The sequence below is a fragment of the Rhamphochromis sp. 'chilingali' genome (assembly GCF_963969265.1).
Source record: "Rhamphochromis sp. 'chilingali' genome assembly, chromosome: 2".
NCBI lineage: Eukaryota > Metazoa > Chordata > Actinopteri > Cichliformes > Cichlidae > Rhamphochromis > Rhamphochromis sp. 'chilingali'.
Window position 1 is genome coordinate 12458995 of NC_137930.1, and position 25450 is coordinate 12484444.

The 25450-nt window shown below is 38.6% G+C and overlaps 2 protein-coding genes across 4 annotated transcripts in view; both read right to left on the reverse strand.

Moving 5' to 3' along the window:
• The window catches only part of pi4kaa (phosphatidylinositol 4-kinase, catalytic, alpha a), a 40816-nt gene extending 28591 nt beyond the window's left edge, over positions 1-12225 (reverse strand). For both annotated transcript variants that reach the window (XM_080874696.1, XM_080874695.1), the window contains exons 1-16: positions 11865-12225; positions 7998-8114; positions 7802-7895; positions 7627-7715; positions 7280-7352; positions 6904-7166; positions 6744-6810; positions 6465-6613; positions 6323-6388; positions 6139-6235; positions 1932-2123; positions 1743-1843; positions 1141-1270; positions 926-1055; positions 261-356; positions 5-188 (exon numbers count right to left, since the gene is read on the reverse strand). In XM_080874696.1, the coding sequence (XP_080730822.1) occupies positions 5-188; positions 261-356; positions 926-1055; positions 1141-1270; positions 1743-1843; positions 1932-2123; positions 6139-6235; positions 6323-6388; positions 6465-6613; positions 6744-6810; positions 6904-7166; positions 7280-7352; positions 7627-7715; positions 7802-7895; positions 7998-8114; positions 11865-11963 (1947 nt within the window). In that variant the 5' untranslated portion in view covers positions 11964-12225. The remainder of the gene's footprint in view (positions 1-4; positions 189-260; positions 357-925; positions 1056-1140; positions 1271-1742; positions 1844-1931; positions 2124-6138; positions 6236-6322; positions 6389-6464; positions 6614-6743; positions 6811-6903; positions 7167-7279; positions 7353-7626; positions 7716-7801; positions 7896-7997; positions 8115-11864) is intronic.
• Positions 12226-12432: 207 nt separating this feature from the next.
• On the reverse strand, positions 12433-24643 carry slc25a1b (slc25a1 solute carrier family 25 member 1b). 2 transcript variants are annotated; one of them, XM_080874697.1, is made up of 9 exons: positions 24185-24643; positions 20691-20798; positions 18102-18201; positions 17360-17498; positions 16136-16220; positions 15845-15949; positions 15626-15741; positions 15468-15541; positions 12443-13993 (listed from the first exon to the last, which is right to left on the reverse strand). In XM_080874697.1, the coding sequence occupies exons 1-9, from the start codon at positions 24294-24296 to the stop codon at positions 13879-13881; spliced, it is 954 nt and encodes a 317-aa protein (XP_080730823.1). In that variant the 5' UTR covers positions 24297-24643; the 3' UTR covers positions 12443-13878. The 2 variants fall into 2 exon arrangements, with proteins under 2 accessions (XP_080730824.1, XP_080730823.1); XM_080874698.1 differs by lacking the exons at positions 18102-18201; positions 24185-24643 and having other exon boundaries at positions 12433-13993.
• Positions 24644-25450: the final 807 nt, after the last annotated feature.

The following is a 25450-nucleotide window of genomic DNA, read 5'->3' on the forward strand; positions in this document are numbered from 1 at the left end:
TCACATTCCCTGTGATGACCATGCAGCCAAGTTGGTCTATGATGAGGACATCAAGCTGGGAGGGAGGCTGGCAGAACTTCTGCTGCAGAATCTGAAGGATGGGCTCCATTACTCGGGGGGTGTCCCGTAAGGCCACAGCAATGTGACCCAAAGCCCTGATTGTGTGGTCTGGAATCAAGTGAGCATCCCTGTGGGGCAATATCTTGGTTATTTTAACTTCACAAGTCAAGAGCAGAGTATAATTTCGGTGAGAGGCTTACTTGTCATTTTCCTGATAGATATAAAGACGATTAGACAGACTGGCGAGAAAAGCTTCAACAATGACATTATCCATAGTCAGGCCAGCTTTAAGGCACCTGAGAGCAGAAGGAAAGACTGGGAGTGAAGGCTTTGTTGACAATGACATGTACACGCAAGTGGGATGGGTTTCGTTCAGCAATGCCTTATATTAAGGGGAAGCACGTTGTACACCTGTGTGGATTCACAGTGGACATTTATCATTGTTTTTAAACACACTTTCATCTCTTTGTATGTTATAACTTCAGAGTTTTCCACAGCTTGCTGACAGACCAACAACAGCACAAGCAAAAATAGCCCACATACTGGTCTTGATGCATGCTCAATCATCCAGAATCAACTTTTGGAGAGCACACATACTGGTTATAACACATATTTTTAGCACTACCCACATTTAACAAAACAGATGCTCTCTGCAGATAGACAAGCAGTCTGCAGGTTCTGTGGTATGCCGATGCACTACAACTGCTGAACCATTATTTCTCCTTCATAAAAACTCTGTGGGAGTAAATTGGATCTTAAACGGTTCTATTTATGAAGACTTCTGTGAACCTGTTATTTATACTGTTTTCTTGCAAACTGGAAAATGGAAAGCTCCAGTGCCTAATGTACCTGTGGGGGAACTCACCTGCAGATGTTATCAATGGAGATGTCCCGAAGCTGCTCATACATGGAGGGCTGGCTCTTCTTGCTCGAATGGGTGCTGAGTGTTGACTGGGAATGTTCATTGGTCACATGAATCTTTATTTCACTACCACCTTAAACAAAATCATAATCTTGTAAGAACACATTAAACTGGAAGGAACACGGTTGGCTGGCTGGTAGTGGTGGAGCATGAGTTACCTGGGGTGTACTGGCTGTGATATTTGTACAACTTCACCAAAACAGGAGAGGGCACCACCAAGAAGTCTCTCAGGGATGTGGTAACAGAGTGGGCCACCACTGGAAAGCGTTCACACAGACGACCCAACCCCTGAACACAAAAAGTATTTCTAAATGTGCATTTGTAATAATAATATTTGCATTTCTCCCAGGTTTACAGCTATTTACTGTGAAGAAAGCAGGAGAAACATTCCAACAGGACAGCCACAATAGATGTTACTTTAAAGCTTTTAATTTCTGATTTGATACAGTCTGTGATTACCTAAAGCATCAGTGATAACCCAGAAAATCAAGTACCACTAGGTTTCAGAAATTTGTCATCAACACCAAACTACTGATCGTTATAGCTCTAATGTGAGCATCTTAGCCCGATTTCAGCATTGTCAAAATTCTCCTGCTATACCTCAGAAGTATAAACCATACTGATTGGCTTGAAAAAAAAGAAAAGAAAAGAAAAGAAAGAAAGCACTAATCTGTCAAAGAGAAACAAAATCTTAACAGGACACAACACTTTTCTACTCCTGCTCCCACATCATTTTCTTCCCTCTCTGGTAGTTCTTTACCTGTAAGCAGCAAATCAGGAGGGGCATGTGAGCAATGATGACTTTACTGGATGTCTTTGATTGCAGTTTCTCTGAGAGCTTGGTGCAAAGATTCTCAGCTCCTGGCAAACAAACAAAAAAAGGTTTACAATCAAGATTATCGAGACTGATTACTCACTGTTGGACTAAGATACAGGAAGCAAGACTTACCCTGCTCCTCAGTAACAGCCCACACCATGAGGTCCACACAGGCGGCATTAGCCTGACAGCGCAGTTTGAGTGGGCTCAGTTCACTCTGGAGGTACTCGACATCATGAAGAATCCTTTGCAGCTCTGACTGGCTGCTGCTAAACTGCTCCAGTACAAAGTCATGAACCTCCTTCACATAGTCTGTCTGAAGTTCTGACAGAAAACAAATTATGTTTGTATTATTATTATTATTATTATTATTATTATTATTATTATTATTATTATTATTATTATTATTATTATTATTATTATAGAGACATTAGGGAAGGAGAAATTGTGATTTTGTTATTGAATAATATAAAAAGCACTTATTGTAAAATCCAGTGTTAAAAAAATACTTAATTTTAACAACTCCAAAATCAGCTAAAGCTATCAACAGAACATAAAGAAAAGTCTCCTATTTTCGAAAGCAGCAGTACTTTCATCTAACTCCATTTTGAACCATGTTATGGTTGCTGACCTCTAGTGGCTCTCCCTCTGTGAGAGTTTTTTTCTCCTTTTCCTATGTTACAGGTCTGCCAGTGAGCAAATCATCCAGGTTGTGCTGTGAGCTAGAGTGGTTTGGGCAGCAGGCTTTAGTGTGTGTGTGTGTGTGTGTGTGTGTGTGTGTGTGTGTGTGTGTGTGTGTGTGTGTGTGAGTGAGTGAGTGAGTGAGTGAGTGAGTGAGTGAGTGAGAGAGAGAACTTAAACTCTGTGTAACTTTGGCTTTGGCTTTTTCTTTTTCACTTTTCCTAAGTGTTTTAAAGAGGTAAGTGAGATAATAAACAATAAAAAGGCACACAGGTTTTATCTTGAGGATGGGTTACTGGTGAGGAAATGGGTCTCAAGACCTGCTTTACAGCAGGAAGGAGGTGATGAGGGTTGGGGGGTGGTACGCCAAATAGCCATTCCTAGGGGACAACCGGGGCGGCATATTGCAGCTTGCGCATGAACACCCGCGGTCAGGTCATTTAGGAATCACTTTAACCTATGACCGCGTTCTTCAGCACTTTTTCTGGCCAGGTCTGAAGAAAGACGTTGCCAAGTTCTGCAAAACATGCAAGGTTTGCCAAATTGTGGGTAAACCTAATCAGACGGTGCCACCTGTTCCTCTTAAACCCATCCCGGTAGTTGGGGAGCCTTTTGAGCGTGTTTTAGTGGACTGTGTGGGTCCTCTACCCAGAACAAAAGCGGGTAATCAGTTCCTCTTGACAATCATGTGTGCCACAACCCGTTTTTCTGAAGCCATACCACTTCGAAAAATCACCGCTCCCACCGTAGTTAAGGCTCTACTTAAATTATTTTCAACATTTGGTCTGCCCAGAGTTGTTCAAACCGACCAAGGTAGCAATTTTCAGTCAAAACTGTTCAAGCAGACTTTGCAATCACTTGGTATCAAACACATCCCTTCCAGCCCTTACCATCCCCAGTCATAAGGCGCACTAGAAAGATGGCACCAGACCATAAAGTTGATGATGCGAAAATATTGTCTGGAGACTGACAAGAACTGGGATGACGGACTGCCATTCCTACTGTTTGCAGCTCGTGAAGCAAACCAGGAGTCCCTTGGTTTCAGCCCTGCTGCAGTTTTTATCTGATGTGCAGCCGCAATCAAATGTGCTTGAGTTTGTCACGCAGTGTCGGGAATGTTTGTACCATGCTTGTGCAATAGCCAAGAAGTCTCTGTCAGCAGCCCAAGGGAAAATGAAGCAGCAGTATGACACGAAGGCAGTGCAGCGTTCTTTTAAACCTGGTGATCAGGTACTCATGTTGGTGCCCACCTCTGGTCCATCTCTGTCAGCCCAATTTGCAGGTCCATATGTGGTAGAGAGCAAAGTCAATGGCACAAACTACATTGTTCGCACTCCGGATAGAAGGCGCAAAACACGGCTCTGCCATATAAATATGCCGAAACTGTTTCACTCTAGGGAAGACGATAAAGAGGGCTCCATCTCACTCATTTCTGTGCCCATAAACCATGATGATGGTTTGGTAAAGGGCAGTGAAGGTCAGCAGAGTGGTAGGCTTGTGAACTCAGAGGTTCTTGATGCCTTAGACACGTACCTCTCCTATCTTCCCCATGACGAGAAAGATGACGTGAAAAACCTGATCCAAGCGCACCCTAGTCTGTTTGGGGATGTACCATCTAGAACCCCAGTGTTAAAGCACAACATTGACGTGGGTGATGCGTGCCCTATTAAGCAACACACATACTCAAGAGGGAGTTAATGAAAAAAGAGGTACAGTACCTGCTTGAAAATGGTTTGGCGATACCTAGCCATAGCTCTTGGAGCTCTTCATGTCTGCTGACACCAAAAACGAGGAGAAAGGTTCTCCTCGTTTTTGAAACGAGGAGAAAGGTTCTCCTCGTTTTTGTACTGATTTTAGGAGGGTAAATGCAGTCACAGTCCCTGACTCATACCCATTGCCTCGCATGGAAGACTGCATAGACAGCATTGGAGCCACCACCTACATAACAAAGCTAGATCTGTTACTGGCAGGTTCCTCTAACTAGCAGAGCCTCTGATATTTCAGCATTTGTTACTCCAGACCATTTCTTGCAGTACACAGTGATGGCGTTTGGTACGCGAAATGCACCAGCCACTTTCCAACGACTTATGAACTCTGTGTTAACGGACATTAACAATTGTAATGTGTATTTGGATGACATTGTGGTATATTCTTCTTGCTGGACTGATCATGTGAGTACTTTGAGGGATGTTTTTGCTCGTTTAACCCAGGCTTCCGGAATTACTACTGCCGGAATTTTTCGACAGTAGTGGCTCCTCTGACTCATCTGTGCAGTCCAAAGGAACCCTTCGTATGGACTGCTGAGTGCCAACATGCATTTGACTGTGCCAAGTCTCTCCTTTGCAGTGCCCCTGTACTGGCTGCTCTGGACTTCAGCAAGGTCTTCGAGCTAGAAGTGGCACTGGGGCAGGACTGCTACAGGATGGAGTTGATGACATCAGTCACCCGGTTTCCTACTTCTCAGCTAAGTTCAAGCCTCATCAACTCAACTATTCCACCATTGAGAAGGAAACCCTGGCCATGTTGCTTGCTTTGCAGCATTTCAACGTGTACGTGGGGTCAACCACCACTCCTGTTATGGTTTATACTGACCATAACCCTCTGGTATTCCTAAAACACATGTACAATCACAACCAAAGATTGATGAGATGGGCGTTGCTTGCTCAGGAGTACAACATAGACATCCAACATCAGAGAGGTATGGACAATGTGGTGGCTGATGCACTGTCAACACTTCGTTTTTAAGTGGGGCGTAACAAACCACAAGATGATGTGGTGAGTCAATGCAACTTGCATCCACTTTTTCTTCACCAAACATGGAAGGGAGACAAAATACAGATACTAATGTGAAAGAATCGATGGGCATTCTTGAGAGCTTTACAAGGAAGCTAATGTGTAAGTTGTAATAACTGCAGTTCCTCTAGGTTGCACTTAAGGCTGTAGTTTATGAGGCCCACATTGGCCCTATGTACTAAGAGTCTTAAACTGGACCTCTTCACTTTGTGTGTATGATTCAGGCAGCTTTTAGAGTATTTTAATCAAAAACTCCAAATTAGATTGGTAAGTTAGCTTTGTAATACAAATTTCAGAAAAACAAAATCTATATATGCAACTGACCTAATTTTAGCTCAGTTAGCTGTTTATTACTCTGTTATCTGAGGGATCTCAGATCCATCTACTTTTCTGCACATTTTCTGCAATTAATAGGTAGGGTTTTCATGACACTAAAATTTCAAACACTATACTAATAACCAGTAATATACTCAATACCATTTTCAAGATCACAGTAGATTTAAAAAAAAAAAAAAAAACATCACAAAATTAAAAGACAATTTTAAAAATAAAAAGTTAGAATATTACTGGTTCTCATTTTTGCAATCAGTTACAGCACTGTTTATCACCTGTAATTCTGGCACCATATTTTTATTCCTGATCAAAGTGTGCAATTGAGAATGCAGACCACCACTGTTTCTGTAGTTTCTGGTTAACTTTTCTCTTCATCAAATAAGGACTTTACGAGAAACACAGCACTTTTTAGATACAAATAGCAGAATCACCTTGTTAATTTACCACTGCCTGAAGGTGTTGAAAATATTAGTTAGATTTTGTTAAGGGTAAAACTACCTTTAATTAAAGGATCTATTACAGATTTCCTTACCTTTCATATTATAAAGAGTGTCTCTCAGCATTTTAAATATGGCTACATAAAGAGGATCACTGAAGGTTTTGTAGTAGAGATGAAGACCAGGATTCACCTGCAAAGAAAGCAACAGAAATTTACAAATAAAGCGTAACATGAAAAGTAAAGTGAAGAGAAATCTGAGTGGACTTGAGAGGCATACCACTTGAAGTTCTGCCAAGGTGTCATCCAGTGATTTTAAAAACGACTCAGAGACAATCTGTTGAACCTGTTCAAAAGAAGTAATACAATGTTCACCTTGCATGCATGTACAAAACCAAACTCTGAGTGTGGTTACTGCTGACCATGTGAAGGAGTTGTCTGAGCATATCTAGAGGGACGTGAAACTCTCCAGTGCTGCTTCCAGTGAAAAGAGGGGACACAGAGAAGCTGGAGCTTATGGTGGAGAAGTAGTAGTCAGGGTCCACTGCACTGCCATCGGGGAGGTAAGAACCTTAACATAGAGGGAAGAATAAATTATGTACCGTAAAAATGTCTATTCTGTTTGCGGTAAAAAACAAAACAACTTCTGAAAGCATGAAATACTGCACCCAAAAAGAGGTGTCAACCTGATCTGAAATTACCTTCAAAGTACTGTGCAGAGGGATCAGCGGGCGAGTTGGGTGTCAGACCTGCTCTCTCTGGACTGGCCTGAAAACAAAATCAGGATTTCATTTTTTTTTTTTTTTTTTTAAATAAACACATGTTGTTAGTTTTGCCTTCTTGCCCGTTTCATTTTATTACCTGCTGTGACACACTGGACACAGAGGAGCCTTTGCGTTTCAGAGAGTCTCCCTGACAAACTGTGAGCAAGGAGCTTGGTAGGATTGAACGAAAGTCATTGAAGGACCGTCGCCGGACAGTATCGCTATCATCATTTGTGGACAGTAAGGGAACAACTGGTCGAGGAAACAGCTTGGATAGTAACGGCTCGTCAGTGTTGCTGTATCGGCCAAATGCTCTTGCAACACCAAGCAAGGTGGGCACAGTGTACCTACATAGGTATTCTGTACAAGAAAAAGAATAATACAAGAATACGTACAAGAATATTGTGGATGTTATTTAGCACTGGAATGATCTATAGCAGCACTTAACGGAAGAACGAGGTCTCTGTTGGTACCTTTGTCATGAGCTTCTGGATTTTTGCAGATATCTTGCAGGACCTGCATGATGTCCATAACTGCTTCCAGGATCTGATAACATAATCATTTAAATAATATTTATTAATATTTAAACCATTTTGATTTTTACTCTTCTGAAGCAACAAATAACTTCCAGGAATTGCCAGCACACATGTTAACCAATTGGGGAATATTTGTTTTCTTCCCTAGCGACCGGTGGTTGTCAAATGGTTGCTGACCAGGCTCTAGGCCTGTGTGAATGAGAGCTTAATGTATTTAAAAATCTGAGTACACATGAGATAAACAGCATCTATACCCATGTATATATAGAGTCATTACCACACACCTGCCCTCGTAAGGTTTCATCACATTGGGCGACATCTGACAACAATGTCACAAGACAAAAGCTGAAATTCTCTGCCACAGGAAGGGTATCTGCAACAAAAATAAAAAATGACTAAACAGCACCTCTAAAATGAAAAGAAATGACAGGATAAAGTACATGTAAGACTGTTACCCACCCCTTCCTTTGCGTTCCGAGCTTTCTTCAATCCACTGAACTTTAGGGAGACCTTTAAGCAGCCCAAGAAGGTAGGGAACAATAGCATCTTTGTGCTGAAATACATGTATTCCAGAGTATAAGAAAATGAACATCCTTAAATTAATACAAGCACAAAAGTACGACAATGAGGAGAGGAAACGAGGTACGCTATTTACCTGCAGGTTTGACTCGACTAGAAAAATGCCAACTGCAATCACAGCATCTCTCCTTCTTTCATCTAGCTGGAAGATTCCTCTGAAGTCCACTGGACACATGCATTGTAGCTTCTGAACCTGTGGGAGGACAATGTGGGTGGATGAAGAGGAGTTGTAAACATTTCTCAACTTTAGGAAGCTATTAAATATAACAATATTTTAAATATAGAGAAATTTCTTGCCTACTGCCCATACGGAAAAGAAATAGTAAAAACTTATATGTGATTACTCATGAAAGTGGCCACTTTCATGAGTAAATCATATAAGGCTTACATGATTTACTCATGAAAGTGGCCACTTTGGCATTACTTTCATACATTGTTTTAGTAAGTATCCAAAACATACAAGATTCATTATATAATTTTTCAAGGGATCTTATATCTGTTTTCACACTTATATGCTTTTCATACAAGTTTCACACAAGACAGATACAAACTTTATAAGATTTATATATATCTTTTCCATATGGGTGGGTTTAAAACAGGCACTTTGTTGTCCCATTAATGTTAATGATTTTGACTATCTAAATGGGCCTCAGGATTTGAATCCAATTAAAAGTCCAGTTGAAAACCTGCCTGTGGCATTAATTAGCCCCATGATTGAGAGTTCAGTGAGGGATTAACCACCATTTAAACAGAGAGCAGGGCCACTACTTCCTGTTTGTTTTCCATGAGAGGAGAGAGAGGATATTTTAAATGATTAAAGCCCACAAAGGGGATGTTGTGGAGACTTCACATAAAACATTCCACTAAAAACTATTTGATTTCAAAGCCAAAGACCAAATCAATCATCCAGGTAAGATGACTGATTTGCTTATTAAGACTAAATAATATCTCAATAAGCTTGAGACAAAACACTAATAAATGAAAGAGAGGGAAATGAGTATTCAGCAGGTTATTACAAACTGCTGCTGTCTTTTTGGCTTAGACACCATTGAAATTTTTCATTAAATCTGACTTTTGAAAAATGTCAAAGAAAAGATAAGCAGAAATTAGATTAATAGGACATTTCCATTTTACAAACTGATTCTGAAATTAAACAAAAAAACCACAGGACATTCTAACATCCACTGAAAGTAACTCCGTAACTCAGACAACAAGCAAGAAGTATAATAATAATTTATTATTCATTAATATTTTTAATCTTCAGAAAGAGTTAAAAATCCCCACTCAAAGATGGCTTTTAAGTAGAGTCCCTCCTCTACAGACACGGTCTCCAATACCAGATGTAGTTCTTGGCTAAAATTCAGAACAATGACTAATAAATAAATTTTGTTTATCAGACAACCCCTTAAACATCCTACATCTCTAAAGATAATCAATACGATCACATACAGATTTATAGAGCAGGTTACTGCAGACAGAAAAACAGCAAAATAAAGTCCACAAACTGGCACACACTTCTTAAACAATAACACAATGGGCTGACGGGTCATTATATTACTGCAGCCACGGCTCTTTATCAAGGAGTGTACTTCCTGTTTAGCGTTTCCCCCTTCTGATTCTCAGTAAATGTATTTTCTAATCAGTTCAACCTCTGCATTCTTGTAGAATTTTACAATACACTCAGCTGCTTAATCTCTGAACACATATCCTAACGATTCAACTGAGTAACACTGGCTCATCCAGAAGAGAATTGGCTGTACAATTTAGGTTTCTCAACAACATTCAGTGTCACATTTTCAAGACTGATCCACTGTAATAAAACAATTTCAAATCAGTGTTTGTTAAAATCATACCATTCAAACAAAACCACTTTTTGCTAGTTGGCATCTGCAGTAGGTTTTGGAACTAGATGGACTCGTGTGAAATTGACAACCTTAAGGTCATAATTTGTTCCCTCTTTGTGTACCTCTTGCCTTGTTCCTCTTAATTTGAGAGAACAGGGAAGTTGCCCCTCTTTCCTGTCATGAACAGATTAACCTGTTTGAGGACCTTGTTACCCATCAACTACACTAAAAATATCACCACAGATGACAGCTTTATCCTACTCCAAAAGGGGACTCAGAATCGAGCTAGTACTCCTATAGTGAAACTCCACCTTACCATATATTCTGCTACCTTCTGCCAGCAATATTAACGCTATATTTGTCAGCTAAAACTTCTGCATGTGACTATGGATTAAAATATTACTTCAGCCCTCATCACTGAAATGTTTGGGAACAGGATCAGAATTTATTGGTCTCACAGTTTCTTTCCCTGACATAAGACCTGGACACATTGAATACAAGCAGAAGTGAGAAAAACTGAATACACTTGTTGTGTGAGCCATGTTGGATTTGGTAACATTACACAACATTGGACAATGAACTTAAAGTATGCTGACACTGTATTAGAGCAACTGATATGCCCTAGGCATAGCCAAGTCAGAGTGTGTCTTGATTTTTTGTCAACCATTCATTATCACTGTAGTGTACAACAACAAGGAGGTAAATACTACATCATTCATCTAAATCATTCTGTCAAAGTCAAATGCTGGATACATATGCTTTTGTTAACTGACTGTAAGCAGTTAAAGAGTTTAATTTTTTTACACCCTCAGCCTCTGGACGACCACTTTGGGTGATAAGGTCATGATGGCACGATATAAAATACACTATTGGAGCTTATTGGAAAGACTAAAGATGTCATTCTAGGTACAGATGCTGAAAATATGCAATAAAACTCTTTCTGAAAGTGCAATTGAAAAAATAACTCATGACACGTCAACAGTTTTAAGCAGATATGAATACAACTGTCACTATAAATTTTGGCTTTCACAAAACTTTGAAAACCACAAGGCTAAAGCTATGACTACCAATTATGAACTTATTAACCTTTCCCATTAAATACGAGAAAACAAAAAACTGATAATGATTTGAGCTAAAGTACAATTTTGTCTTGGTCTTAGTTTACTTAATTATTTACAATATGCTTACTGTACTAAACACACACAGACACACACACTATACAACAGCAAAAAAGATGTTGCTGACCAACAGTGGCTAATATATAATTTATATCTTGATCTGTGTGTCTATTTTGAAGGTAAAGAGTTTAAAAGCAGTCATTTTTACATAACTATCGTTGTGTTTTCCTGCCACAAATAAATAAAAATACACGCTACACAAACAAACAAATACATAAATACATTTAAAAACAAATTCATTTTGAAGTCAGCCAAATAAACAGCTCATTGGAACAGCTCCAAAATATTTAGGTGACTGGACAAATCTTGATTACGTCATACATATTTTATTTCTTTATACATCGTATAAATTACAGATAAGTAACGCTTTTTAACATATTTTCATAACACTTGTATTTATCCCGCACCTCTCCTGACAACATTGACTACACATGTTGGTCCATTCAAAGAATGTTCAGACCACAATGATTAAAGATCTGGTGCCACCATATTTGGTAATGACCCTCAAACTAAAAGTTTAGAATACTGTGTAAATGCATAACTGTACATACAGCGGGTGTTCGACTGAATCAGGACACAAAAAGGGTTTGCTTTCCTGTGCCAACATGTACGGATGAAGAGTAAGGATCTAATTGTTCACATGAGGGGAAAAGTTGGGTTTTTTTAAAAGGAAAACTACAGGCTAAAAACAGCTAACGTTAGCCGACATTAGCAAGGTACCAGTGATGCTATGTGGCGCCCCTTAATCCTGAAATAACTCTATAATTTATATATTGACAAAACAGTCATGTTTAGAGTCTATTCTGATTCATAACACAGACCACACTGGTAGAAAAGCGGTCTGTGACGGGCCTTACTGTCAGAGACTATTTAGGCTATTAGCTGGTCACCGGTAGGTCGCTAGTCTAACTGAAGCGTTACCTTGTCTATAGGTGCCTGCCGGTGAGCTGCCAGCGACCTTGCCAAAGACAGGACGGTGTTGAAATAAAATCCTCTGCTTCCGCCTCCATTGAGAGACATGTTAACTACCCTTGGAAGAACTACAAACACACAAGCATCTTCTTTCAAGCGTCTCTCAACGAGTAGCTAGTGAATACCAATGACTGTCATTGGGCTGTACTGACAGCTACGGCAGGCGTAAGGTCCAAGAAGGGCAAATCGACAATATGCCAACAAATAATCCATCCATGGGTTCCGTAGGATTTTGGAGCTTATCTCAGCAGTCACAGGGCAAGTGGCCATAATGTATATAACAATATAACAGCATTTTATCACATTCTGTCAATGATAGCTAATGTCTGTTTGGTGACTGTTAGCAAAGAAGATAACATTTGTGCACAGAAAACCACAAATAACCACCAGTACTACACACAACAGTAAGTAATCACAAAAAATTTATATAGTACAACACAAATAGCACTATTATTATTATTAATCCTACACATTCAAAGAATACAATGCTTATTCTGACAAAAAGTTAGGAGAAATTTGGATGATGGCTTGAAAGAAAAAAGACCATACCAACAGTCTGATCCATGTTTATTTCTGAGCATTGATATTAGAATTAAGAAGATCGAAGGCACAATACCAGCTTTTAACTCCTGGTAGATTTTTCATAGAATATTCACCTGTTAACAAGAAAACTCCAGAAATATTTAAAAATCTGTGACAAAGTGTGATGCTCCTGTAGGGTCTGGTTAAACGGGAGGCTGAAAAAGGCAACATGTGGTAAACATTGTGTCTCCTCCACAAAGAGATAAGATAAGCAAACTAATTTAAAAGGCATTGCATGTAAACAACCAGACTCCGTGTCTAGAACTCCAGTTAATAGCATGGCATTATATTTTCAAGCAGCAGTTGGCACATTGGGTCATCAGTTGATTAAAAAAAAGAAAAGGCAACTAATATTACACAGTTAAGAATAAAAATAAACTGCAATTAAAAGTTAATGAGAAAGGAACGAGATGGAAGGCACTAATAACACCATTTCTCAATGAATGAAAAAAACAACAAAAAACTAACAGTTCGAAGGATAATAGAAGACATGAACTTATTAGACACTGACTGGAACAGAGTAGTATGTGTAAATTATTCTAGTCTTTAGTGACAACATTAAATAATCATTCTTATTCGCAAAACACCACAAAATTCATTATACAGCACGTAGGCACTTTTAGTGACATTAGTAAGTTAACTGATTTAAAACATCTCTGCAACTTAATAGTGAACCCTCTTTACCCACAAACACTTTCTTTATGGAAATGTGCATTTCTAAATAATGTGAACATGTGTATTATCATTTAAAGAAATGCTGCATCTTCCACAACTGGTTACTCTGTAATCTTAGCAAAAAATAATTTTCTGGCACAACTTCACCTGCTTCCAAGGTGCATGGAGAGGATAAAAGAAATCACAAAGCAGATTACTCTGTAATCTTGACTTCGGCCATGCAGTTCTTAATGTACCTGCAGCTTTTGGAGCATTTCACATCCTCAGAATGGTTTCTAACCTCTCTGACAACTTGCATATAAAAGGGGTTTAAATTTTTGATTCAATAAATTTGAGTCAACTCCCCATAATTTTTTAACCTATAGTTTATATATTACATTAGGTAAGTAACTGGTTTGTCTTTGATTCAGTACGTACAAACTTTAGTTCCTTGTTTGTGTTGAGAGCACTCTCAGTTCTCTGATTGAGCAGGGTGAAAAAATGTTCTGTGGAATTTAAAAAAAAAAAAGAGCATCTGTAAGCAGTGATTCTGCTAGATAATAGTTCCAACTACTGTTTGCTGGGCTATAAATAAATCAAGAACATACCAATCCCTTTCTTTCTTTCTTTCTGAAAAATCACTTGGAGGTAGATATTTGAACCTAGAAACAGGATTTAAGGAGATTGGCCTGTCATGACAGTCCTGCTTATTTAGCACAACTTGATTTTAGTCCGTCTTCCAAACCAAGTTCAGGAGTTTCACAACTTCCTCGTAGATAATGAAGACTATTGCGACATCCATACACACCCGACCCAGCCGAGGCACAGTACCTTTGTAGAACCTAATGAAGTAACAGACAGTGAATGTTACATTAGGCAACCATGATATCAGAGTTTCACAATACTACAGGGTCAATAAAAAATAATTTTAAAAAGTTAGTGGCAATAACTCTGTAAGCCAAATTTAGTCATTTCTGACCAAAAATATCTATATGAAGCCGTAGATCATAGGTGACAGAGCCTATAAGTATAAATTCAGCTTAACTAAAGTTTTAAATATTTAAATGTATAATATGTTGCTACTCTGCAGTAAATTATTTTTATTTTTGTGCTTTGTATATTCATTTATTCATTCCCTAGTTTTTGTTATATTTATGAAATTACAGAACTGTAATGAAGTAATGACAATGTAAGGCACTTGCAATTATACAGTGCTTTTCTAGTCCTACTAACCACTCAAAGCACGTCAGACTATAAGTCACATTTAACCATACAACAGTTTATTCAATATACTTTGCACACTTCATCTACCTCACACCCAATGTCCAGCCACAAGTTGACCTAACATGGGCGCTGTTAAACTGTGGGAGGAAGCCAGAGCTATATTTTTATTATTATTATTATAGTTGTTTTTTTTTTTTTTGTTTTTTTTTTTTTTACACCTGATGATGTGACCCTAAATGAATTAGTCTCTCCTGGGGATCTTTTGCTTGTTAGACAAATGTGTAAACTGCTACATTATTGAGCCACTACGGGGAAGGCCGGAGTACAGAGGAGAAACCCCCGCAGGCACAACAGAGTGAACATGCAGACTCGACCCAGAAAGAGCCCAACCAGTGTTTGAACCGGTCCCGTGACGTTACAGTGCTAACAACTCCACTACTGTGCTGCTGACTACTTTTTTAAAGAACAGTTATGAAGTGGAGGATAAAATATCAATTAGCAGCTGTAGACCTAGTCTGAAACAGAGCACCTATAAAGCTATACAGACGAGCCATACAAAGTTTCCCTGTGAGTCAAACTAAAGCAACTTTGACATTAACGATAACACAACACCTTGAAAAAAATGGTCAAAATGAAGATAAACAGATGAGTTTTCAGTTTGTGTTCCTCTGGTTATCCAAATCTTACATCATTTTGATTCTGAATTGTCTGCAGATGTGTTCTGAGTTTAAATACACCTTTGTTTTTATCATTCCTACAATGAACAGGCTTAATCTCAGTCTATAGTATAAAGTGGGTTAATGGATAGATGGATAAGTCACCACACACATAGGATTCCCTTCCTGAAACATCCTCCAAAGGATGTATGTGTCCTACCAGGCTTGAACCAGGTATGTTAGGCAGATGTGTAAACCACTACACTATGCAGTCACTAACTAAATTACATGATGTTCTCACCAATATAAATGTGGTAACTGACAGTTTAACAGTTCAAACAAGGCCAGATCCAACAGTGAGAATAAATAGATATATATTTAAAACCTTTAAATCATTTTTCCCCAGATACTATATCAACCAGGCACATGAACTTACGCCAGTGGTCCCTCATGCTTCAGGATCTTGACCGCACAGTCTACTGTGCTTTTGTACTTGTGCGCTTCAAGGCCCTGTTGGAAAATATGCATATATACATGTTAGTTGGAAAGCTAAGGGATAAACTAGGAAAACTGGAAATATGTTAAGGTACTAACCTGCATTCTGGTCTTAATGACATCCAGGGGAGTGTTTCCGAAGACACTGGCAGCCCCGGCAATAGCTCCAAACAGTCCAGTTATCAAAGGGTTAATGGCTTTGTTGGGGTCATCACCTAGGCGTCAGAAAAAAAAAAAGAAACAAAAAGAGTTTTTTGTTTTTTTTTTTACTGCATTTTTATTTGCATCAAGTGGTTGCAAATGTATTGACTCCCTTACCTTTGTACCAGTTTCTTAGTGAAGTCATGACATAGAAGCGGATGGCCTGGTTTGAGCCTTGTTTTAGGACAGTGGCTGTTAACCCTTGATAAGTCCCCTTTAGTCCTAAAAGTGCAACAGTAAAATAATCACTTTTTCATGACAACCTTCATTACAGCTTTCATATTTATCACCTAAAATGAATTCATGAACTTCTCAGAAGTCATAAGGAGGATAATTATCTAAATAACACATGTGTATAAATGGTAGGAACAACAGGTGGCAGTATAATGCAACTGAAGCCCTTCTTACCTTGGGATCTAATAATCTCCCTCACCCCATGGAAAAATCCCCTGTACTTTGGATTTGCTGATGTCTGATCATGGATGAATTTGACCTGCAAGGACAAAGCTGAACTGTTAAATGACTGCAGTATCCCATAACTTTAATTTTCCAATTGTGTTCGCACCAGGGATATTAGTTTTGTGTTTTTATTGTGTTTATATTTTCTATTTTGATGCCTGAAGTTTTTAACCGTATAAAAGGTTTATGTTTGATTCCGTTTTAGTTTATTAGTTTCCATTTTAGTATATGAATTAGATGTTAGATTGACTAGAAGTGCTATAATACAACAATACATGCACATCTTACTTCACCCTGACTCATTCTTACTGTATTTCGTTGTGCTGTACTTCAGATCAATATAAATGAGAACCATGAAAAAAAATAATTGTGTCATTCCAAAGATTTAACATATAACCTATAAAATCAAATTTATTGCATTTTATGTTTACTCTCTGGGGAGATGATTCAGTGTGAAAGCTTTCATTCTACCTGTTAATGCTTTCAGTGGAATCTTAACCAGAGGAAAATGATCCAATTTAGAGTTCAGCTGTGGGTTCGACAGCCTGTTTACTGAAAATTTAATACATGTAGCAAGTTATGGTACGAAATGGAAAATGCACCTATAATTAACATTACCATTATGCACCACTGTCAGTTTTGTCGATGTTCTTTGTGAATGCATCACTCTGATCCCTTGGTCAAGTGTATTTATTCCTAATAGAGCTAATTAAGGGAGCACTGAAGCACTTTTTCTCAGCATTTAGAGAAATCAGCTAGCCTTTCTTGTGGCTGCCACACAGGTATTTCTGGGTCATTTCACTTAGTTTGGAACCTGTCTAAAGAAACTTTATCAAGGTTAGGCTGACAAATGTACCTACCCAGGCAAAGGCTAAAACTAACAACATTTCCTCTATATTGTTATTTTATGTTACTGTAATACCATGCCAAGATTCATATACCACACAAGTAAGTTTACTTACTCCACTAAAAGCTACATTTGGCTCCTTCCTTATTCACAAGGGACTGCACCAATGGGTTGTTCCATTTATTTGATTTGATTTGATTTGATTTGATAGAAACACCAGATATCCTTCCTGATGTAAGCCCAGAGAGATTTGTATCTCCACCACACGTAATAAAAAATATTTGAATTGAAACACACAACATGATGTGTTCAACTTATTTTTTTACCTTAATTGTTTCCATAGGACAGACTACAACCACAGCCTCTGCCACTCCAGCTCCAAGGCCACAGAAAAATCCTTGCTTGCTGTCTAGTTTGCCACTCTCATCACGCATCTTATTACCGAGGAACTCAAACATCCCAAATCTGTAGAAGTGAGAGAATTTTTTTAAACAAACTCAGAGATACATTTCATCTCACTTAGAAGCCATTAATAGTAACAACTTTCGGGCTTTCCTATTGTGAATTGCACTAACTAATGAATTAACATTTGGCCTTTCTTACTACAACCATGGCCTGTACTAGGAAACTCCTGAAGAAGCTTGAGGAGAATATAGATTAGGTCTGGATGAGAAAAAATCCTGGCAAATCATCAATTATTATTCACAAGTGACAATCAAAACTAAGAACAAATAAAAAAATAAGCAATTACCTTTATTTACTCATATGGCTATAAATTTTAAATCAACTGATCAAATATTCAGTTAATCATAAAGCAAATACAAATCAATGACAAATCTTTTGATAATATCGTGTGATAGCTACAGTTTGCTTCAAAATTAGAAACATTTTTATTTTGAGTTTTGATGGCATGATGTTATTCCTACACTGTAAAACAAAGTGAAAAACCCTGAAAAAAATCCTGAAGTTAAGTTGGAAAAAAGTTGCTGTAAAGTTAATAGATGACTGTGCACATTCCAAAACGTGTTTAGTGTGCTCATTTGCTTTTTGTTTGTGGCGCTGCAGTACCTGACAGCTGCTTTAGGTATAGAGCCATAGACCAGCGAGCTTAGACCTCTATAAAGACCCCTCACACCATGACCTTTCACTGTCTGCTTCACACAGTCAACTGCAGAGGGAAGGAAACAGGATAAATGACAAGAGAAAAAGCAAAAGGAAGCAGCTTTTAAAAAGAAATTTACTTTGATCCACTGGTATCAAAGATCAGTTGTGCATATGCACAGTTATTTTAAAAAAAAACAAAAAAAAACAAAACAAAAAAAACCTCTAATAAACTGTTAACAGATAAGACTGAATTTGATGGAAACAACAAACAGTCCTTTGTACCGAGGTTTGTACTGTGTACTCAGTTTCAGTACGCAAGCACGATTTGTGCCAAAGTTCATGAGCAAAGATCAATTTACTACACAAACACTATTTGCTAATGTCTGCGCACTCACAATGCTTGTTATTCCAGGTGTGTAAGTCAGGAGAGCTGTGCAAACAGCCCAAAAGATTGCGACAACTTCAAATCAACATAAATGATTAAACAATTAATGATTAACACCCAGTACAGCTGATCCTTAACCGTTTCAAGTAGCCATTAAACAAATACGTTTTTACATCATTGGAAATTCTGCATTGAGCCGAGTCGCGGTATCTTCATGCAAACAACTTTAAATGTGTTTATTACAGTGTTGGTGTTATTTGCTTGTTCTGGTTTTTCATTTTCAAACGCATTTTCTGTATTGTCTACTGTATGTCTCGAGCAATAATTTAAAGATGATGTTTTGTTGTGTTTTTTCTCACCCATCTGAGCCATTATAAGGCCCAGTCCAGAATGCCCATTATCATTGTTTTGTCAATGAGTTGAACTTTTATCTATTATTATGCCATGTTTAACATCCTTTTCAGCTATTTAGATCAGCATGTGCAGCTTTGATTCTCCCCCAGATCCAACAGGAGTCAACTGCCATAAGTACAAAGCCTGATTACTAAGGGATCAACTGTCTTGTGAAACTGGCAGAGCAAAGTTCAAAGGACAGAAATGGTAACTTGGCCCACCTCCTCCACGTTGTCTGCTTGTAAGGGTCGCCCACAGTCATTCAGATCTAGATTAGCCACCTAACGTCAATACCTGCGTATACATAGGTCCTTACCTGACCTGAGAATTGCAATTTTGTATTTTAATAAGTAAAGAAATCCTGAAAGTATTATTCATTCAGATTTTTTCCTTCAACAGTATCTATGATTTCTGTTTAAATAATTAATCTTTGAGATAGATTGAGAGATTCAGAAAGATTTCTATGGTAGTTAGATAAGAAGACTGATACCAGTTTTATCTCTGTGAAGTTACAGATACTCTGCTAAACTGATATCCATGTTACCGATGCTCTGAAGCCACTATAACAACACATAAGTTCTATTAAAAATGTTAACTCTACATCAGCACTGTACTTTATGTAATATAAAGTACTGAAGCATCATAAGTAGGGGTGCAACGACACTCGTATTGATAACCGTTCGATACAGTGCTTTCGGTTCGGTACGCATATGTATCGAACAATACAAAATTTTTAATTTATTTTATCAACTTTTCTTCTGACGATGCTGTCTGTGTTGAGCGCTCAGTGGATCTGCGCTCGACAGTGCAGCCTAGGCGGAGTAGTCGAACGCAGATTCACTGAGCGCAGGGGAAGCTAGCGAGACAGAAGCTCTCCTTGCAACATGGCAAATTGAACCTCCCCCACCCTCATTCAGATCTGGCGTTTGGAACTATTTTGGTTTTCATGTGACGTATGACCCTGAAGGTAAGCGCGTCATGGACTAAAGTAAAACAGTATGTTGGATGTGCCACGCAATGCTCAATTACATGGGTGGGAACTAGTGTGTTAGCGCAGTTAGCTCGTTAACGTGTTGGCCGTCTAGCCCCACACACGGGGCGATCGGCGGTAGCTCATTAACGGAGATTTGCAGTGTTGTGGCGTTAACATAATTTCAACGAGATTAATGCTGACAGCACTAGTGGGAACACAACGAATATGACTGCACATTTACTCCGACAGCATCCTAGTGCAAAGACAAGTGGAAGCAGACAAAAACAACAAGCACGCATGCTACAAACTTTACCTGAGTCATTTAGACAGCCGTTAGCACATGATTCTCCTTATGGGGACCTGATATGTTTAATATGCTGCTGAGAATATAGCCCAGAAGAAGCGTATAGTATAGCTTTTATTTTGGAAAGAGCCATTTCTCTGTAATAAACTCTCTTTTCCAAAGATGAGTGATTCCTCAATCAGATATTTTTATTTTTTTATTACTTTTTTGTTTCAGCAACATTAAATTTAAAAACTGTACTTTTGAGTTAAAATTAATATTTATAATTTTAATAAATGACAAATTAAAAAGGCATGAACATTTTTTTTGTATCGAAAAAATATCGAACTGTGACACCAAAGAATCAAACCGAACCGAACCGTGAATTTTGTGTATCGTTGCACCCCTAATTATAAGGTATGTTAAATGTGTTTTTTTTTTTTTTTTAATTGTGATATCATCAAAAGTGCTAGAACTAAATAAAAAAAAAGAAAAAGACAACATTAAACAAGGACTCACCAATGCCTTTGTATTTAGGAGGATTGGCCTTTTCATCTAGCTGCAGTTGTGTTTTAACATATTCTGTTGGGAAGGTGATGCAGATCTCTATGCCTCCTGCAATCCCACCTAAAGAACGGGCAAGGAGGAGGGGGGAAAAAGAAAATGCTGGTTTCAAAAGAGTCAAAACGAGCCATTTAAAAGACTAAAAGATTTATTTTTGCAGCTCACACAAAATAAAATGCAATAAATTTAAAAAACAAAATCAATTAAATAAAATACACACAAGATGCAAGCCATGTGACCATTTAAAATAAGCTCAAAGGAATACAGATAAAAACCTTGGTGTGGTTAGGTGTGAAGGATATCTGATACGGCTTGTAGAATAAAAGCAAGTGTGAAAAGAAAAGTCGCTTTTCAAAAATGTTAGTGAGGTGCACATTAGCATTCACCACATCTACACTGCACTGTTTCACGGATGCCTGCTATACAGTTATTCATGTACAAGTGCAGACTAGCTCCACCTTAAAAGCCTGGTTGCTACAGATCTGCAGTTGAACAGCTAACAAGCATCCTGCAGCTGATTGGCTCAGCTGTTTTTTCAGTTGTTTTCTGACTACAGATACTCCCCTTGGCCCATCTCCAACTCAAGGGGGTGTGTACTCTCCATACACATTAATGTGCAGCAGGATGGATTCAGCAAGGTGACAGTGGACCAGTTCCTCGACTACCCAGAAGGGACAAGTTTAAATTACAAGTAGTAAACTGTCAAAGCATTAAGAACTGTAAAAAGTGGGGTAAAAAGGGGAAAAGCTAGACAAAATATAGGTTGTTTTGGCCAGTGTGCTTCTGGGTTCAATGTGTTGAGAGTATCTGGCAATAATGGGGAAAACTAAGAACTCAGTGGATGAAAATAAAGGCTTTAATGTGCTTTTTCACTCATGTTTACTTTTGGATTCATTCACAAGTTCAGTTCTGTGTTGTTGTGTAACATGCATTCTTTCAAACAAATGTCATGCAGAAAAATCCAACACAACAATGATTCTAGCTCACACGCAAACAAGCAAGTGGGGCTGTTTGTGAAAAAAAAAAAAAAAAACCCTTAATTACAGTCTGACTAACCACTGTCTTCACAACAACATCAAACATGGTAGCATTTTGGCTACCAGCCCATTACATAAACGGTGCCATTTATGACACACCCAGGCATAATTCTGTCTAAATAGAAAAAAACAAAACAAAACAAAAAAAAAACAGTCTGCATCAAGACGCAGCTGAGTAGTACCTGCAGCTCGTTCCCCATATTGAAGCTGGAAAAAGATACAGAACTGGTTTATTAAGTCCAGCATGTACAGACATGCCGAGCAGGAATTCTGAAACTACTTTTTCCTTTTTAAAATTACTTGCAACAATAACAAAAATTATTTCTATAAAGAGAAGGCACGTGGTTCCTTAGGAAACATTAGAACAGCAATATTTAGTAGTATCTTTTGGAAATGTTACAGTAGGAAGGAATGTAAAACAGACCCAAGATATTACTGGTGTAAAAGGTTATTAACATGACCTGTACTTTTTCAGAAAAAAAAAAAAAAAAAATCATACATAAGTATTTAATTTACATTTACTTTTTTTTTTTTTTTTTACTTCATACTAGCAGGATAAGAGCGCATATTGTGCCAGTAAGCTTATGAGGTAATAGCAACATATAGTAATTCTAATATCTTTGAACAAGCCAGGCTAATTGCTTCATCTTAATGCTGTGTTAACCAGTGAGTGACATAAAAGTGGCCATGTACATCTTTTACATAGTCTGTGACATCACATGGTGTGTGGATAATCTCCCATTCACACTTGCCAAACACTATCCAAGTGAATAAGAACTTCAACTTTCACATGAAAGCTATATGAAAGCTGTATGTTTGGAAAAATGCAGTGAGTCAAACTGTCAAACTACACCTTAAAAAAAAAAAGAAAAGAAAAAAAAGTAGAAGATGGCATTTCAGTGCCAACAGAAAAATGGGATTTCTTGGCAAAAATGCCTCAACAATAGCTCCATCTATGTACATCACATATATACTGGGTTATTAATAGTGTGTTTTACAGTACTTTTGATACAGCCAGATTATTCCCATTATACACAAAGTTGGATATATAAAGTCCTCTTCTAGTGTGCTTCTAGTCAACAAGTGGTCATTTCTGCCAGGATTCAATGAGAGAGAGCAGGAGAACCATATTTGTGGCTGGCATGTTGGAGAATGCATGCAAAGGGTGAGAGAGCAATGTGCTTTGTCACTGTGGCTCATTATAGGGAACATGGAGAGCTGGGCCTTTGAGGACACCATACACAGCCAGCACATCAGCAGAAAACACCCACTGAACTGCTGACTGTGACACAGAGAAAAATCACACGGACATGTGCGGCTTTATCTTTGAACTTTTATAACAAGTTTCACAAAAATGGATTAAAGCTGGACCTAAAAGCAAAGTTCAACAGAAAGCTCCACTTGACATTTATAATCTAGGACCAAGCTTAATTGATATCTGGCATACAACCAGATCCTAATGTTAAAAAATAAGCTTAGTAAAACTGGAGCATGTGTGTGCATGCTAACAATGTTGCAATGTTGACTGTCCTCTAGTTAGTACACACTGAGCTGTGCAAAATATGTGTATGTCACTGACTGACCCGTGAAACCTGCAGGACACCAGAGTTCATTTCACTCAGCTGTCTGAATGCTAGAGTCTACAAGTCCCAGATCATACCAGCTCCTCTGGCCCCAAGCTGAGGAGCAGGGTTTGTCACAGCAGGTGCTCTGTGCAGGCAGGTAAGTGTTTTGTACCACAGCAGACTCACATGGACCTTCTGTTCATGTCTTAGAGGCCATAATTATTCCTCTGTTTAGAAATACTTTAAATTATGTTCTTACCACATCAGAGTTTGCTTGCTGTAATTATTGCTCCTATTCAGACTGAATCCTGGTTTAATGTTGAACTCTGACATTATTTTTTAAGACACTTGAAAACTTCAGATATGTTTATCTACCCGCTATTTCCTGATTATGGTGTTCACAGATAAGCCTGCTGCAGTCGACTATAAAGGGTGGACTGCTAACTTCTCAAAATAACCATGCTGTACTTGTACAACAGTATAATACTTAGCAAAATAGTAAGACGTGTGCAAAACCCCCTTTCCTGGATCCTGGGTCATAAAGAGGCAGACTTATTTTAAGTTTATCATTTACCAAATTGCTAAATGTTTTGGCTGAACAGACCAAATCTACCAAATGTCAGGTTTTCTACAACAAAAAGAGAAACAAGCAAACACTTTAGCCTGAAAAGATAAAAAGAAGATAATAATAGTGATAACACAGAGGCTGAGCAGCAGATGTTTGCCGGAGACACTAGGAAGTGATTACTGCTATGCTCTGATCCCACCTGCAATTAAAGGCTCACTGTTGAAACTTCGAAACAAGTTGCAGGGCGGCCTCTGCTCAGTCCCACATCAACTTTCTTACCTGCTAAAATGGCCTTGCCGGGATGGGTAAGTTTGGCTTTCCCCGCGGGAGCTGCAGCAGCCAAACACTGGGGTCTGTGAAACGGGCTGACAAATGTGTTTTGTCCAGACATGACTGCGGTACCCCGGCCTAACTTTCTTTTTGAAGTCAATCCGGACCTCCTCTATCGCCGCAAACTCAGCCAGCTGTGAGTCCTGGTGCAGTCTGGGTGTTCAGTGCAGCGGCGGCGGAAAAATAAAAAGGCGAGCAGGCGGTGCTGAACATTGGACTTTTGATGCTGGCTAAGAGTGCGTGTCTGTGTACTTTTGACAGGGAACTTCCCTCCGTGCCATACAGAGGTTGGCAGCATCGACTCAGTATTTATTCAGGGCGAGGCAGGACGTGTCACTTTCCCCCCCAATACCGCACAACGCCATGTTTGTCACAAACATTTAAGGAGGACCGGCCTCATTAAGCGACATACTTGACACGCCTTTAGAGGGCGCCGTTTCTCTTCTTTTCATTCTTCTGTGCGGCGATTAACCTCGTATAATTGGACTTATTTCCGCCACCTGCTGGGCTGGAGTGAGTGTACAGTACAGGACTTTATTCTGCAATATTGCAAAAACAGAGTTTGTACAAGTTCTAATGAACTTTAAAGTCAATATTTCATATGACTACCTTTATTCTTAACACGGACTGAACTTTCTTATTCCTTGTTTCCCTTCGTCAAGACAGTCACCTTGCCACTGAGACCATTTCTGATGAGGAGTCAGTAACAGCATATGGATAAACTATAGGGTTAGATTCACCTCTTAGTTCCTGTGCAAATCTTTTTCCTTTTTCAGATTACTTTGAAAATCTGCTGTTGATTTTTTTTAATGGTCCTAAGTGACTTAACAAACAAACAAACAAAACATGTGTCTGAAAACTGTAAGGTACAAGGACTTGACTGAAAATGACAAGCAGCCAGTGTCCAGTGAAACACTCTAAATGATGGAAAACTATTTCACAGGACCACTTTAAAAATTACAATAAGGTAACTTCTTGGAAGTAAAATATGATGAACTGTGCAGTGGCTCAAGACCTCCGCACAGAGCTCTAGCTTAACCATTAATTTTCCTATAGCTTATCTAACATCACATTAACTGAAGTTGGATGAAGTTAAACTTTGATTTGTATTAATGTTTAACCCTGTACCCATTTCTTCAAGAGGCTTTGCCTTTTCCCAGATGCCATTTGGGGACAGAGAGAGATTGAAGTCCTCCCAGCTTCTCATCACATCTG

Coding starts and splice junctions, on each gene's coding strand:
- slc25a1b (XM_080874697.1), bottom strand. CDS start 24,296: ATGTCTGGACAAAACACATTTGTCAGCCCGTTTCACAGACCCCAGTGT. Junction 16,221..17,359: donor GTCCTATGGAAACAATTAAG/GTAAAAAAATAA, acceptor TTGTCCTTGCAG/GTCAAATTCATCCATGATCA. Junction 13,994..15,467: donor AAGCATGAGGGACCACTGGC/GTAAGTTCATGT, acceptor TTACTTCATTAG/GTTCTACAAAGGTACTGTGC.